Source organism: Chiloscyllium punctatum, chromosome 18 (genome assembly GCF_047496795.1).
Source record: "Chiloscyllium punctatum isolate Juve2018m chromosome 18, sChiPun1.3, whole genome shotgun sequence".
In the NCBI taxonomy this organism is placed as follows: Eukaryota; Metazoa; Chordata; class Chondrichthyes; order Orectolobiformes; family Hemiscylliidae; genus Chiloscyllium; species Chiloscyllium punctatum.
In genome coordinates this window covers 79,775,872-79,793,655 of record NC_092756.1, presented here as the reverse complement: position 1 = coordinate 79,793,655, position 17,784 = coordinate 79,775,872, and the positions used below count along the sequence as shown (strand labels likewise).

The following is a 17,784-nucleotide window of genomic DNA, read 5'->3' as shown; positions in this document are numbered from 1 at the left end:
TGATGGAGATAGACTCAACGCAGTCTTTCCAGAGGAAAAGACCATCACGTATGCTAAGACCCTTCCACCTTGCCAATTCCAACATAATTCAAGCAGTACCTTGCTTTAATTTCACTCGCATATTGTTCACATGTCCCCTCCCACATGCAGTCAAAATTCATTATTAAAAGCAATTTTGTCCTGCTCACGCGTTTATTTTTAGCAGAGTAATTCTGCATTTTCTGTGCTGCCACCTCCAACTACAGTTTGCTATTAATTGCAAACATTACCTCTTCAAATTTGATTTCTGATACATTTAGTAATTCCAACATTCAGACCACTCAGCACCCTACCCAGATGTAGCTGTTCTATCCCACATCCTTTAGCCATTTATAGGCCTTGTCTTGGATTTCCACACCTTCTATTTTAACTAAAATCTTGCCCTTTTGGGGAAAAAGAAGTCAAAATGGCATTGGAAATCTTGGATGCCCTGACACAAACATGAATGTGAGCTATTTTCAAATAAAGTACTACACCTGATAATCCATTCCACTGTTTTACATGAGATTAGAATAATGTAGTTATTCTGTAGTTGGCTGTAACCTGGTGCGCTCTTTGAATGCAGACTTTATTGTCTGTTGCATGGCAGTTGGCCAAATAGACAATTGGTGCAGGAGTAGGCCATTCGGCCCTTCGAGCCAACACCATCATTCGTTATGATCATGGCTGATCATCCACAATCGGTATCCTGTTCCTGCCTTATCCCCATCAGCCTTGATTCCACTAACTTTAAGAGCTCTATCCAGCTCTTTCTTCAAAGTATCCAGAGACTTGGCCTCCACTGCCTTCTGGGGCACAGCATTCCATATATCCACCACACTCTGGGTGAAGTAGTTTCTCCTCAACTGTGTTATAAATGGCCTACCCCTTATTTTTAAACTGTGTCCTCTGGTTCTGGACTCACCGATCAACAGAAACATGCTTCCAGCCTCCAGAGTGTCCAATCCTTTAATATATTGTTCACTGTCAACGTCTCACTAATCTCCCTGCTAGTCCTCCTTTAGCACACTGGAATAAATGCCTTCCACCATTTGGCATGTATAGACCAGATACTCAGAAAGACAGTTACAACTTCAGCAGAATAAAGAAGTAAAACTGCAGAAAATGGAAGGGATAGAGACACCAAAACAGAGTCATGAAGTAGTCAGAGTCATCGAATTATACAGCACAGTAACAGACCCTTCGGTCCAACCAGCCTATGCTGAATAATCTCAAACTAAACTAGCCCCACCTGCCTGCGCCTGTCTATGGTGTGAGCAGAAAATTCCACCACCCAACTTATAATTCAGTATCTTGGAAAACTGGATACTTAGGAATGACCCAGTGGTCAGGGAGGATCGCGATATTCTTGGCCAGTTTCTTATCCTCTCACACAAAGCACGAAGACAGATTTTTAATCAGTAAGGAAATGGAGACTTTGGGGATAAGGCAGGAAAAGGGACTTGATGATCAGATCAGCCGTCTCTCTGCATGGCATAGCAGGCTTGATCGGCCAGATCATCTGGTTAGTCATTTTGTATATACTAAAGATGGAAGGTGGAGTTTGGAATGAGCTGTACTTTATTATGGCGATTAGTAGCCTGTCAGTATCACGAGATTCCAAGAATATTGGAGGCAGACAGAAAAGGAAAAAATCAAGGCTATAATCAGATCAGCCACGAGTAGCCTCAAGGGAACAAGCTGCCTACTCCTGCTTTTAATTTGTATATTCATATGTAGATTCAGGCACATTATGGCATATCTGAAAGCCAAGGACAAAACTAAAGCAGTAACTCATTGCTGCTTCCTACATCAGACCAAAGAACTGCTCTCCTAAATTTGATGAAATCGCTTGGAGACAGTCGTGGGGGTTGAGGGGGTGGGGGTGGGGATGAGTGCAACTGCAAACCTGGAAATAACTGAATATTGCAATGAAATCCTCTAGTATATCTATTTTGTTTGTACTGAGTAAGCTTGTATCATTTAGAGGGCTTATCCTTCATTAGAGAGGCACAACTGGTGGTGATTTAACCCTAGGGCTAGCACACCTAGAAGAGATTGAGAAGGCTAGTCCTTCATGGTAACATCAGCCACAGATGAGAATTGGACCCATGCCATTGGCACCACACTGCTTCTCAAACCAACCATCCAGCCAATTGAGCTAAACTGAACCCCTCAGAAGTATTAAGGAGCAACATTCAATTCTATCCAGCAGTCAGGGAGGATTCAACAGGTCAGCCAGTACAGTTTCAGAGTCAGTGATGAGGTAAATATGGAGGGTGTGTGTGTTGGGGTGGGGGGTGGTGGTGGTGTGCACAGAGAGGGGGCTTCAAGGGCACAGGGTAGCCTCCATGTTAGATCAGCTGTCCTTTAACTGTATTGCACGGAGACAACTGAACTACAGGAGTTCTGCAGAGTTGGAGTGCTCAGAATCGTTAGACTGGTTGATCGCTCTGTATAGCTGGACTCACTGAAACCCTAGAAGGGTGGGAATTGAGCTCTATGCAGAAATGAGCTGTTCAGCAATACTGCTGAAAAGGCCCACTATAATACAGAGTTGTTGGCAACTTGAGAGGAATTCAGGATGCTGCCTGACCTGCTGCGCTTCACCAGCACCACACTAGACAGCAGTTGAAAATGACTGTACTGATGGAATGGAGACCAAGTTCTAGGTCTTACCAGATAGCTGGGTATTGCTGTCAGGAAAAGTCTTGAAAGCGGTGGTGGCTCCCAAGAACAGGAACCAGTGATCGGTCAACATTGCTGGCTGAAAATCCACAAATCGATTCTTGGCTTCAGGGAGTGAGCAAGATGTGAGCTCATGGTAAAGCACAAGGAAATGTGGCTTGGTGAAGCTAGAGGTCAGTGACTAGCTGGAGGAGTGCCTATGGATAAGTGCTCAAGTGCACTTTTCACCCTCATGGGAGAATGCACACTCACATGCATGAGGGGGGAGTGCAGGTGGTGTGTGGCATTGTGCATGGGGATGCATGCACACTTAAGGGTGTCAGTTGATAGCAGACTGGATCCATGTGTAAATCACAATGACAAATATGGAACCCTCTCTTGCCATGCCTTAAGTGGAGGGAGATTTATTTGGAAGCACTAGCTTTCAGAGCACTGCTCCTTCACCAAATGGTTGTGATGAACCTGGTGTTGTGTGATTTCTTTTACTTTGTCCATCCCAGCCCAAAACTGGCTCCTCCACATTAAGTGGAGAGAGTGCTGGCTAACCAAATTTTGGCAGGAGAGAATAAAGAATCAGCAAACAGGCTTGTGGGGATGCTGAAATCAGGAGGAGAGCGCTGATTTGACATGCACAGTTTACATTATTGAAATAACAGCAGCCCTGCTCAGCCCTCATGAAGGCCAACTTAAAACTCCCTTTGCATGGGTCAGCTAATTCAATATAGACCAAGTCCCAAACATTGTCACCTTGTCCACCTCAACTTCATGCTGGTTGATGAATTTAGCAACACAATCAAAAGGAGCTCAAACTTAAAGACTCAAAAAACCTTTAAATATGGCAGGCAAATTCATGATTTATGATTTCACGATACTGAGGATTTACCAAATTTGTACACTGCAGGTTATTTTTTCTAACCTATGAATTTTAGCTTGCTTTTTTGGTTTTGTCCAAGTTACCTTTTTCTACAAGTTGAAGTGACCAGCTTCTGTAGTCTTCATTAAAATATCATGTTCTATCAATTGTTTATTTTGAAATACACTGAAACACTAACGCATTGATTAAAATCTCGTATATTGTCGGGGCATGATGTTAAACAGAAACTAAGACACCGATTCTCACTGCACCCACCTTCTCTGCTGGTCTTGTCCAAGTATGCCTTCATCCTGGGGTTATAGGGAAAAATGGAAGTGGTTGCCCCGATTTCAGCACCCATATTACAGATAGTGCCCATACCTGGAAAGGGAAAGACTTTCAAACTGGGTTCTCATTTTTGTTCAGCTAGCACCATCATTCTATCGGCATCCTCTTTGAGGCAAAAATCACCAATTGTTGAAAGATATTCAAATCAGGATTTAGTTTGATATGGTCCAGTAATCCCATTCTTGTTGACGGACGTCCATGCCACTTGACCAGACATTAACGGTTTAGAGTGCCATAATCTTAGGCAAGGATCCAGTACCTTACAGCCAGTGTTGCATTGGCACCCTTCAGCGTCATCAGTTCCAGTAAAAAGATGAATCAAGTCTCTTTTCAGAACTATAATCCCCTCAAATCCTGGTAATAACCAACTGAATCTACACAGTTCCCCTGCCACTACATTTATATACCTAAACATCCCAAACACTGAAACTGCACTTGGTACCTCTGCCTACCCTACAATCTTTTAAAGTCCTTAACAGTTTGCCATCCTTCCAATTAATTCTCAATTCACATTTGTATTTACATAAATACTCCTATCCCAACAGGAACTCTGTGGGCCACTATACGATCACTCCAGTTTACCAGTCCAAGAAACCTTGTTGTGCCCTTACCCTGTTTTCTGCCCTCCAACCATCTCAGTTCAACATGCCTTTATCTTTCCTGAGAGATAGTGAGCACTGCAGATGCTGGAGACATGTGGCACTGGAAAAAGCCCAGCAAATCAGGCAGAAAAAAAAAGAGCTGACATTTCGGGCAGGCAGGACTGACCAAGGGTTAAACCTGATACGTCGACTCTCTTGCTGATTAGATTCTGCCAGATCTGCTGCGCTTTTTCCAGTGCCGCACTTTATCAATTTATCTTTGCTATAAACATTTATAAAATATCTGTGTAGATTGCATAAGATAGTGCCTTTACTGTGTGCATCGACTGCTCAACTGCCCACTTAAAAGGTAAGTGAGAAGCTACAGAAACTGGATTTCCAGTATATCCTCCCCATTCTCAATGTTTATGAAATTTTAGGCATGAGAATCTACTTTATTTGTCTTTTGAAGAATCGTCCCCTAGTAGGAGCTGGGAAGCACAGCTTTAAGTACTAGTACCTCATCCAAGAGATGTTATCCATGTGCAACCCAGAATGTTAGCTGTCAAATGGACCACAACAGAGTACGTAGCTCCACCAAACACTTGTCCCTAACCCCAGCAGGGGTCAATAGATTGTGATGAACAGGATACTTGCCTCTTATTTCGCCATGTCAGGGGTAATCATACTATTGCTTCACCAGCACAAGGTAAGCTGACAAGCCAAGGCAACAGTGTAGGATGAAAAGAGACAGGACAGAAGATGAGGTAAACCAAGTCAAGTATTAGGTGAGAATAAACTTTGGTTTCAATGGCTCATAAGTTGGAGGAAGGAAAACAGAGGAATCAATATTATAAACACACCATGATAATTGCTTTAGTGATCTCACATCACAGTTAAGCTCTAACTTGTGTACCTGTACAGGACATAGACTCCACGCCTGGTCCATGATACTCTACGATTGCACCGGTTCCCCCTTTAACTGTCAAAATGCCAGCAACCTTCAAGATGACATCTTTTGGCGACGTCCAGCCTGACAGATGCCCCGTCAGCTTCACTCCGATGACCTAAACAGGAAACAAATATAACAAACTATTGCAAAGCATTCAGAGAACCTTGAGACCCAGGAAGAAACCAGCGTCCACCAGAATTACCAACCTTTGGCCAGAAACAGAGGCACAGGCAGAGTGCTTCAAACCAATCCAATGAGCACACTCTTGAGAGCTCGATGAAGGGTACCCACCTTAGATTTGAGATTTCAACCAGTTTTGGATTTTGCCTGTAGCTTAGAGTTGTGATTAACAAATGGAGCAGGCAGCCAGGGACATCAACAGCTAGGTTGATCTTCTCCTATTCTCTTCCTCCTAAAGCATTACCGGTCTGTTTAATGGTCCCACAAAAACCTGCACGAGCTTAAATTGCAGTTAAGCTGCATTTATATAGCCATTCAGGCATAAATCCAACACCAATGCAGTGATATTTGATACTTGCTCTTCTAGTCCTTTTGTACAAACAGGAGGGCAGCTATTTCACGCCCATATCATTTAAGAATCAGGAAGTTTGCAATAGTTTGCTCCTCTGGTTACCTACTTGCCCATCACTATTCACAACTACATGTGGCAGGAATCAGGACCGTTTTGACCTGATGTATTGGTTGTGGAATTACATGGTGCTATTGCTGTAAGGAATGCATGCGGTCACGGCTCACGAGAATAGCAAACTGGAATGGCAAAAGAAATTGAGATTAATTCATTAATAATTGACTCAGAAACAACTACCAATTGTAAAAAAAAAATCCCAAATTTCAGCTATCCTTTGCATATCAAAGTGGTTCCTAACTTCACTTTTAAATATCCTTGGCTCTAATATTTAGTCTCTACCCTCTGGTCACAGACTTCCCAATCAGCAGAAAATAGTTTATCACCACCAACTTTATTTGCACAACTTAATGTTCTGAGAACTTTGATCAAATGACCCTTTAACCTACTAAAGTCCAGATTTAACAATCGAAGATGTTGTAACCTCTTCCAGCACTTTTATATCATGGTGTTCAGGTATCAGTTTAGTAAATCTATACTATATTCCCTCTAAAGCTATATTTAATTTCCTAAGGTTCAAACTAAACAGAGCACTTTTGGTGTAGTCTAACTAGGACTTTGCCATTAACTATCAAACTAAAAGCAACTTCCAAGAGTGCGAGCTAAATAACTTGTCTTTACAGGTTGAACAGCAAGACAGAGTAAACTATTTAATCATAAGGACTACCAAAAGTCAGTCCAGATCGGAGCTCAAGCAAAAGCAAGAACTGCAGTTGGACAGCACCTGGGGAGAAGTAGCATTGCATTGAGATGTGCTTGACTCTTCAGAACTGAAGGAATGAGGAAACATGATGGATTTTATCCTACTTCAAGGGTGAAAGAGTAAGGGAGAACGAAGAGGAAGGACTGAAATAGAAGCAGGAAAGATTGAGTTGGATCAAAGGATCTGTTTCCGTACTCTATGAACTGATGACAGATGTCACAGGTAAAAGTTGTGGCCTCGCCCAACATTCGCCTGAATGAACGTTCCAATAGATCGTGATCAGCCACAGGAACCAATACTCCCAAGGTCCATGCAAAAGTGGCCAATTCCAACATTTTTGTTGCTTTCCTGGTTAAGTTCAGCTGACCTAATATATCTCGGAGATGGACCCTGGAAGCTACCACATGGCTTAAAAATTACACTGGGCAATCTACATACTCACTGAACTGAACATTTAGCCATTTTTAAAAAAAAAATCAACTGCCTTGTTGATTTTGCAAGGGAGACAGATAGGAGGCTGGAAGGATACAGCAAGCCAGGGAGCATCAGGATGTTTTGGGCGTAACCCTTCTTCAGGGCTGATTGTCCATTTGTGCAAAGCATACACTGACTTTGTAGTATAAAAACACTACAGAAACCGATAATTACCTAAAGTGAAAAGCTTGCAAAACTCAGGATAGAAGATGAAGAGGGAAACTAGATGAATTGGTCTTCCACAGATATGACATATATGACAGCCTGCTTGCGCTGTAACCATTACGATTTCAATATGGTAAAGGAATATGCCTTTGTTTTGAAGCATCTCTAAGGTGTATAATCCACTCAGAAATGGATACTAATTTGCTTGTAGAGTATTACGGTCATGTTAAGTAGGGTGGCTGGGTTGCATTAACTGGGCAGAAATCATCCCTATTGTGATGGAGTTTGTAGAGGGGGGTTGTTACAGGGCTCTCAGTGCTTTTGGATTAAAAAGGTGTGTAAATGCTTCAACCTTCTCTTTCGCACTGACACCCCAAGCTCCCATATCATTTGAGAATCAGGAAGTTTGCATAGTTTCCTCCTCTGGCTGTCTAATTACCCATCATATTCACAACTACATATGGCAGAAAACAGGACCGTTTTGACCTGATGTATTGGTTGTGGAGTTACATGGTGCTATTGCTGTAAGGAATGCATGCGGTCATGCCTCACTAGAATAGCAAACTGGAAATAAGTCCCATTATTCACAGTCATCACAAAAGTTAAAGATTTTGTCAAAGTATGCAAAATTCTCCAACCTCTGTCTTTTTAGACTAAGATTAACAGAAAGCACAGATCTGGTTTTTGTACTTAAGAATTTGTTGTTAAAAATTATTGGCTTAACTGTAGCTAGAATCATTGAACTGTCAACATATAAACTCAACAAAATAAAACTCTCTTTACACAAATACAGACAAAAAAAGAGTGCTATGGATGAAGGGGAAAAAACTGTGACAGAGGTCCAATGGTCCCTGTCCGCAGGGTTCGCTGAGATGAACGGTTAATCTTGACAGGAGTTCTGTTCCTTGATCAGTCTATTCTCACACATCAGGATGTACAAAGCAATAAGTTATGAAGATTCCCACATACTGGTTCAAAGCGGCACATTACAGCAACTGAAGAGGGAAATTAAACCAGCTTCCTGCAGTAACCACACCCCAACCCCTTTTCCCATTTCAGCCTCCAATTTAAAAATCCAGAAAAATTAAAAGATGAGGTGTTTACAATGTAGTCCTGTATATAACAAAAACAAATTGCTGAAAAAGCTCAGCAGGTGTGGCAGCATTTGTGGAGAGAGATCAAAGTTAGCACTTCCTGTTGAGTGACCCTTCCTCAGAATCTGTATGTGACTGCTTTTATAGCTATTAGCATATGGTAAAGGAATATACCTTTGTACTGAATGTTTAAATTCTAGAGTGTGTAATTCTCTCAAAGAAGAAAATGCTGACTTGTTTGTAGATTATTAGGTCACGTTATGTCAGGTTGCTAGATTGCAGTAGCTAGGCAGAAACCATCTCTACTGGAATGTTGAGTATGTGGAGAGGGTTATTACAGAGCCACAGACTTCCCCCACCTTGTCATTAGCAATATTTCGACAAAAACTTGCATGATGGTCTTACACAACTTTTGCTTGGAATGGCTTTTAGTTTTGGCTTTAATCTCTATTTAAAAACTGCTGCATATTAATAATTGGTGGAGCAGGTTTGAAGGGTGGAGTGACCCACCCCTGTTCCCAACTCTCAGGTTCATGTTTGACCCCAGACCTGGCCGATGCCAATAAGATTCTCTTTATGTAGAGTTACAAGGGGTCACAGTTATTTGTGATTTTGCATTTTTCTTCATGGGATGTTAGCACAGCCGTTTGATCTCGTATTTGTTGCCCATCCCTAATTTTCCCTTGAACTGACTGGCTTGTTCAAGTCAGTTTGAATGATTGTTAGAAATTGGTCAGAATATTGTGGATGTGGATTGTAGGCCAGATCAGATCAGGATAGCAGACTTCCTTCTCTATAGGTCATTAGTGAATCAGATAGGTCTCTGAAACAGTCAACAATGGTTATATGAACATCAGTAGGGTGGCTTTTAATTCCAGCTTTTATTGAATTCATATTTCACCATCTGCCATGGTGTGATTCGAACCCAAGACCCCAGAACATCAGCCTGAGGTTCTAGATGATTAGTCCAGTAACATTACACTACCATTACCACTATTGGCACCTCTAATTTTCGATGCATTGAAACAGAGAGGGTTATGGCACAGAAGGAGACTCTGAAGCCCACCTATAGCCATAATTTGATTTTCTCTTCCCACTGAATTCAATGTAGATTGAGCACATCCATGTGATGGAACTTTAATGCAAGGTTCCAGCAAAGTAACTCAGGATGTGTTCCTCTGGTGAATGGGCTCTGTAGATGCAAACTGTCATTATAATCTTTGCGTTACTTGCCATGCAGTTTCCAGTTATGGGGAACTGAACATTTTGGTCAAAACAACGAGACTGGAGAGATGCTTTAGTAGATAGCTTACCTTTGGACACTTCAACTCCCAAGGAATCCCTGCCATCACATCAACTGCATCTGCTCCGCCAACTCCAACACACACACCACCCAAACCACCTCCATTCGGAGTATGGGAGTCAGTGCCAATCAGCAGCACACCAGGGTAGGCATAGTTCTCCAAAACAATCTGCAAGTAAAATCACATGTTTTTCAGCACCCAGTGGAGACTGTCAGTTTAGTTCACCATTAACTTTCTGCTCCAAACCATGTTTCTAGCAGGGAGTTTCACAGGAGCTGATTATCCTTTAGCATCTTGCTCCAGGACCTAATACAGTGAGTGTCAACAGGGTCACCACAATCACAGAAACTGTGGCACAGGAGATGACCATGTGGCACACTGCATCTGCTGCTCTATCCTAGGGCGGAACAACAATTATCCTGTGGCAATGCTCTCTCTCGCAAGTTATGATTTACTTGGTTTCAAATGTTTTTCTTACTTCCCTTAGAATACAATCAATTCTGACCCAATCATTTACTGCAGCAAAGCAGAAAATGCTTTGAAACTCATCTCCCTTTCAGACTTTTAAATTAAATAAACAAAGGTAATGGTATTTCTTGATTCACTCCTTCAAAACTCTTCAAATTTGATGGGCTCCATTAAACATTTCCTCAGCCATAACATCAAAGTAGAAATGATCCCTCCTCACAATTATAGTATTCCAATATTATCCCAGTAAAAAAAAACAGTCTCTGATTTTAAATTAGCAATGGAAACATTGCTTAAAAAAGTACTTGGCTAAACTATTAAAATTATATTGGTTAACTGTGTCCAGTTATTTACTAAAACACTAATACATTTCTTTCAACTCTTAGTTTAAATTAGACTCAACGATGAAAAAGAGCAATGGGTAAATCAACAGGAACTGCCATAACAATGTCTTCCATAATATTCTCAAACATTACTGACACCTTTAGGGGAAAAAAAAGCCACTTTTCTGCAGCATTTTCTTCTACTTGTTCTGAACATTAACTGCATTATAGCCGCAACAAGACCAACACCATTGATTAAATGTTTAACTGTTTATCACCATATGTCTCCTACCCATAACAGGGTATCCAAAATTGCACTGACTATTTGAATCAATGCTTTACCAGTATTTTCTATAATTTGTTGCTACCTTACTTTTGTACTCCATACTTCATTCATAAAACCCTAATGCCGGCTATGAGAAACAAGATTATGACATCTGAACAAGGCTACTGAAGAGTGATGTCAGGAAACATTTCTCTACAAAAAGGGCTGTGGGCATCTAGAGATGTCTCTCAGCAAAGCTGAAAATATCAAAACCAATTCTGATAGATTTTTCTCCCCACAGCGGTTAAATGGAATCCTGATTGACAATGATTAACCAAATGGTGGCAGAACAAGCTGAAGAGGCTGAACATCCTCCTTCAGTAGCTCGGCCACATGGGAAGTGAAGGGAAGCATTGGAGATCGTTAAGCCAAAGTTCCCTAGGTTTGCTCTTGGGCTTCCCGAAGATGAGACACTGAGTAAATTGGGCCTATATTCTCTGGTGTTTAGTAGAATGAGATTTGATACCATTTAAACACGATAGATGCTAATATATAGATTCTGCTGATAGAAAAAAGACCTAATTGTAAATTAAGAGGTGATTATTTAGGATTGAGATATAGAAGCCCAACAGTGTGGAAACAGGCCACTTGGCCCAACAAGTCCACACCGATCATCTGAAGAGTAACCCACCCAAAAACAGCCCCCCCCCACCCTATTACTCTACGTTTATCCCTAACTAATGCACCTAACCCACACACCCCTGAACACTATGGGCAATTTAGCATGGCCAATCGGCCTAACCTGCACATCTCTGGATTATGGGAGGAACCCAGAGAAACCTCAGGTGGACATGGGGAGAATAGGCAAACTTCACACAGACAGTTGTCCAAGACTGGAATCGAACCCAGATCGCTGGTGCTGTAAGGCAGCAGTGCTAACCACTGAGCCATTGCGATGAGGATAATTTCTTTACATGAACAGTTGTTAATCTTTGGAATTCTCTATCCCATAGGATGCTCCATAACCAGGGTAGAGAATTCCTTCTGGGATAGACAGACTTTTGGTTTCTCAGGGAATAGAGATAAGGGGAGTGGAAGGAAAATGCACTTGAAGCCTAAGATCAGCCAAGATCGTATTAATGGTGGAGCAGCCTTAATGGGCTATATGGTATTCCCTGATTTGTTTCTTGCAACCATGCAGAAGTCAGGTAGACCAATGCTAGAAATAGAAACTCAATAGGCAAGCTGCTTGCTGGTGACAGAGTGAAGATAATGTTAACAATGATTTTCAGAGCCCCAACCTGATGGAAGCAAAACAGATACTATCAAAACCAATAATCAAAATACTCCGTGAAACCAACGGCTGCTAAATTGTTTTCCTATCTGCATGTTTACACCTTGGGAGATTTTTCTAAATTTTAAGGTTTACATACATTAATGTTCAGAATTCCTGATAGCCAAGTACTTGAATAGATTCTACGTAGACATTCTTTATCTCAGCACTTTGGAGACATTTGATGCACATCTTAAATACCTACAGTGGAGAATCATGAGCTTGGCGGTGTAAGTCTTCTGGCAGTGCAACTTTTACATGATGCTCTACGGAGTCACAGGATACATGCTCTCACCTACAGTTTCCTGCAATGCCAAGTTCCAGTCACAACTGGACTGCCAGAGGTGCCAAGTTGAAGCAATGCAGGCCCTGTCTAACCTTCCAGGAATGAAATCCAATTTATTAACAGCTACATATTCATTTGTTAAATGGCACGACTGAATAATTATCAAGTGTTCCCTCACCATGGCTTGAGCGTGCCAGAGTCAGCTAAAACCCTTTGTGCTGCTGTGCTTGCAGTTTTGCGATGGTCCTCAGGAATTTCATTCAAAGTGTGAATCATTTGATTAGATTAGATTCCCTACAGTATGGAAACAAGCCCTTTGGCCCAACATGTCTACACTGACCCTCCGAAGAGTAACCCACCCAGACCTATTCCCCTGGCCAATGCACCTAACACAACGGGCAATTTAGCATGGCCAATTCACCTAACCTGCACATCTTTGGATTTTGGCAATTTGGCAACTGCTTTAACTCATGCACCTAGTTGAGAAGATTCAGGAAAGTAAAAACAAGACTTGCTCAGCTTTGTTTGATTCATTCTATCAGAAACCAGACTGTTAGTCAATCTGGTCACACTTGATTATAGGGGGAGGTGGAGACTGCCTGGGAGGGGCAGTGGGGGAGGCATTAAAGAGCAACGCGCTGGCCACCTCACCTGGTGGATGATACCAGAACCGGGTTTCCAGAAGCCAACTCCATACTTCGCTGCTGCCGTCGCCAAGAAATTATAAACTTCTTCGTTTATTTCCTGTATAAAGTAAAAACAGTCATGTTCAAAGTGAGGAGTAGCAAATTATGGAGATCGTACTAACCAGTTGCTTAATGACTCTTTCCAAGTGGCTGAAGCAAAATAATCAAAGATATAAACGATTGAAGAAAACCATTCAATCCATTTTGAGTATGACTGGAATTTGAGAGTTAACAGTTTTGCATTTTTACAAATTAGAAATTTAAAATTTTTAAATTAGAAATCAATCCAAAATATATTCTACACAACGGCGTCTAAGTGATGTATCTTTTAACACAGGAAACCTATTATTCATTCTCTTCAGCACACAAAGGCAAATAATGAGCCCAAACAAGTCCGTTTTACGTGTATGGCGAGCTTGACCATACACTGTGGACCACATTTAGCTCAAGTTACGTAGCTTCAGGAGGCCATTTGGCCCATTGAGTGTGCGTCAGGTTCCTGTAGAACTATCCAGTCCGTCCCAGGTGATCCCCATAGCCCTGCTAGTTTACTTCCCTCACGTGACTGCCCAATCTCCTTTTGAAACAATTAATCGTTTCTGTTTCCACCACCCTCGTGGGCATTGAATTCCACTCCATTACCACTTGTCATTTAAAAAAAATTCACTCCTCCTGCATTCCTTGTCAAAAAACTCAAGTCTCTGTTTGCTCATCTTTCAGGGCTTTTTCTTTGTTTACCCTATCCAAAGGCTTTCGTAATCTGGCATACCATTCTAACATCTCCCCCAAAACTCAAGTCTCAACCTACGAGAACCACCACATCCCCTTTTCAAGTCAAACTTTAACTACAATTTCCGCACATTCCCCCACACAAAAAAAAACGACCTTTAAACTAAGTGTCCTCTGCATCCTCTCAAGGTTCATTACAATTACTATCATTTTCCCAAGATGGTAGCTCCTGAACATAATAACGTTAAGTTAGAGAGTCCACATTTGTTTGCAAGAAGTACATTACTTCAATGATTGCAAGATTCCTGGCTCCAGGTGATTATTTGTTAACAGAATTAAACCCGCTTTTTGCAGCCTCCATGTTCCCACTTGCAGCTGTTTTCTCTCTCTCTCTCTCTCTCTCTCTCTCTCTCTTGACCTTTCAGCCTCTTTTCCTCCCTTCCCCACCCCAACTTCCTCAGCCTCTCTCACATACACCTTGTGGCCTTTCACACCCACCCCCTCCACAGCCTCCATCTTGTTGACACTTGTGGACTCCCTGTTCTCTACCACTCCACTACATGGTGGCTGAAACTGTGCCCCACCCTAAGGTCATCCATTGCTCCCTCTTCCTTTGTGGCCTCCCTCATTCATTCCCAAACCCCGCCAGCATCCCCGGATTTCCTTTCCCTTGGTGTAGCCTTGACTGGTCTCCCACTGCACTCCGCAGCCATCCTCTATGCCATGCAATCTCCCTCTGTTCCTCTCTACCCAACACAGAGCTGCTGCCTTGGACCCTGCCATTTCTGCCACCTCCAGACTCTTCTTTCCCTTGAATCCTCTCTATCCCACCCTTTGCCAACTTCCTCTCTCTTCCACTACCACCCTTCCCAGCCATTACCCTCCCCACATGCCTTCCTTCTACTCCCCATGCCCTCACACTTTCCCCCCTCACAATTTTTAGGTCACCTCTCCTGCTCTCACCTGCCACCTTGCAGCATCCCTCACCAGCTAGGTCATAGTATCATAGAGATGTACAACATGAAAACAGACCCATTGGGTCCATCTTGTCCACGCCGACCAGATATTCTAAATTAATCTGGACCCACTGGCCAGCATTTGACCCATCTCTCTCTCAGCCCTTCTTACTCACGTACCCATCGAAATGCCTTTAGTCCCAATTCTGTTGAAATACAACCTATCCTGTTTGAATAGGCACTTTCTGTCCGCTCTGGTCCAAGTGCCCCAAAATGCCATCTAACCCACAGTCTGCTTCCAGCCACACATTGATCCTATCCATTTCCCATCTCTATTCTGGATAGTTCCTGGTGCCAGACCAAAGTTGACTACATTCAAGCTCCAGGTTTTAAACCTCCTGAAAATCTGAACTTAGAACCTTAATGTCTTCCCTTTTTCAGTCTTGGTACTAAAATGTCTGGTTCACCCCCTTGCCCCTGCTGAATATCCTGCACCCACGCCATGATGTTTGTTCTGTGTCTGTGAGAGAAACAGACACACAGCAATGCGAAGACAACAGGAACAGGCAGAATAGACTACGTTCTCTGATGAACTGCACATAACAGTAAGGATGAATGCTAATGTGACAAAAGTATACATGCATTCAAGTAACTTTTCATCAACCATCAAAACTCCTTTTATCACTGCACCCAATCAATTACCTTGGCTCTGGCCAAATCCTTATCTCCGCCAATCTGAGCTTCGATTAAGTGATCACAATGAATTGTAGATGGCACTGCAACTCTCGGCAACCCACTGCTGATGAACTGAAGCATGGCCATCTGAGCCGTGGCATCCTGCATGGCCACCCTGTCAGGTCGGAGGCGCAGGTAAGTCTTCCCACGTTCTATCTCCTGGTTAACAGGGTCATCGAGGTGACTGTACACAATCTTTTCTGACAAAGTCAATGGTTTGTCCAGCCTGGTATGGAGGCAAAAGTAAATTAATGTAATTGATCCATGGATATTTGTGGAAACATGTGATTATCCCCAGTTCTTTTTTTGAAAAAATTATGATATACTATGGAACTACAACTTCCTACGTCATCTAAAAGGAAAACTACCCAGTCTACACCATCGCTGGTGTAATTACTTGACATGATTATAAGTGTTATTTGCATTCGCGAGTTTTGAGAAGAAGATTTGTAGCTCAGGTTGAGGTTTTCGATGTGGGTTTGCTCGCTGAGCTGAAAGGTTCATTTCCAGACGTTAGTAAGGTCATTTGCATTATAATGCAATGGATATGTATTATTTAAAAAACAAATTCCTAATTAACTACACAGTCAGAGACCAATTACAAAGGCCAGGAATTATTTCAGTGTATGGAAACAAAGATTATCTTTGTTAACCATGGTTCACATCCTGTAAACACCCACAGTCAATAACTATGACAACTAGAGTCAGAGTTTAGACAGCACAGAAAGAGGCCCTTCAGCCCATCATATCCATGCCAGTCAGCAAATATCTCTCTATTCTAACCCCATTTTCCACAATTGTCTCAGATTTGTATGCTATGGCATTACAAGTGCTCATCTCAACAGCTAATTATCTTGAGGGTGCCTGCCTGTGCCACGCTTTCAGACAGCGAGTTCCAGATACCCACAACTCTCTGGGTGAAATTACTTTTCCTCAAAATTTACTCTAAAGCTCCTGCTCCTTAGCGTAAAACCGTTACTGACACCTCCACCAAGGGGGAAGCTTTCTATGTACAGGCCAATCTGTTATAACGCAAGTTTCATCATCGCAAATTCACTGCGACGTGATTAACGAATTGGTGACGCTGCTTCTACTGTGCGAACTTTTAAAAAGTGTTGGCTGTAACGCAATTACAGCACCAACACTAAGCTCTGTTTCTAAAGCAGGATTGTGCTAGAATGCGGGGTTGCACAAGAACACAACCATGACATTATAGAAGAACTGACTGTACCCACCCTAACTGTGCCCCTGAGAACTTTGTACACCTCAATCAGATCCTCCCCTCAGCCTTCTCTGCTTGGAGGAAAACCGTATTCTTAGGAACACAAGAGTTATGGCACAACTGGTCGATGTGATCACAAGGTCCCACGACTATCATCTCACATCCTGATTTCATATAACCGTGTCAACATAACCTTCTATTCACTTTTGCGTCATATACCTATTTAGCTATCCCTTAAAACGATCCAGATATTTTCTAATCAACTTGCCCAGAGATGTTGTTACCTTTCTTGTAACAGGTACAGCTTCAAACTGGGTCTCCTGGCTCAGAGGCAGGGACACTACAACTGTGTCACAAAGTGGCTCAGTGATTAGCAATGCTGCCTCACACTGCTAGGGATCTGGGTTCGATTCCCTTTGACAACTGTGTGGAGCTTGCACATTCTCCGTCTGTGTGGGTTTCCTCCGGGTGCTTCACTTTCCTCCCACAGCCCAGAATTGTGCACATTAGGTGGACAGGGCAGCATGGTGGCTCAGTGGTTAGCACTGCTGCCTCACAGCACCAGGGTCCTGGGTTCGATTCCAGCCTGTCTGTGAGGAGTTTGCATATTCTCCCTGTGTTTGCATGGGTTTCCTCCGGGTGCTCCAGTATGCCCCCATAATCCAAACAGATGTGCAGGTGAATTGGCCATGCTAAATTGCCCACAGTGGTCGGTGTGTTGGTCAGGGGTAGATATAGGATAGGGGAATGGGTTTGGGTGGGTTTCTCTTCAGAGGGGCAGTGTGGACTTGTTGGGCCGTAGGGCCTGTTTCCATACTGCAGGGAATCTAAGCTAAATTGTCCAAAGTATCCAGGGATGTGCAAGATAGGTGAGTTAGCCATGGGAAATGTGGGGTTATGGGGAGAGGGTAGGGATATGGATCTTGGTGGGATGCTCTTCAGAGCGTCAGTTTGG

The 17,784-nt window shown here is 42.6% G+C and overlaps 1 protein-coding gene across 1 annotated transcript in view; it reads right to left on the bottom strand.

Annotated features, from left to right (window-relative positions):
* The window catches only part of aco2 (aconitase 2, mitochondrial), a 55,608-nt gene that overhangs the window by 27,998 nt on the left and 9,826 nt on the right, over window positions 1-17,784 (bottom strand). Inside the window, exons 3-7 of the mRNA XM_072588548.1 lie at window positions 15,575-15,833; window positions 13,153-13,245; window positions 9,836-9,994; window positions 5,405-5,555; window positions 3,836-3,940 (exon numbers count right to left, since the gene is read on the bottom strand). Coding sequence (XP_072444649.1) covers window positions 3,836-3,940; window positions 5,405-5,555; window positions 9,836-9,994; window positions 13,153-13,245; window positions 15,575-15,833 — 767 coding nt within the window. The remainder of the gene's footprint in view (window positions 1-3,835; window positions 3,941-5,404; window positions 5,556-9,835; window positions 9,995-13,152; window positions 13,246-15,574; window positions 15,834-17,784) is intronic.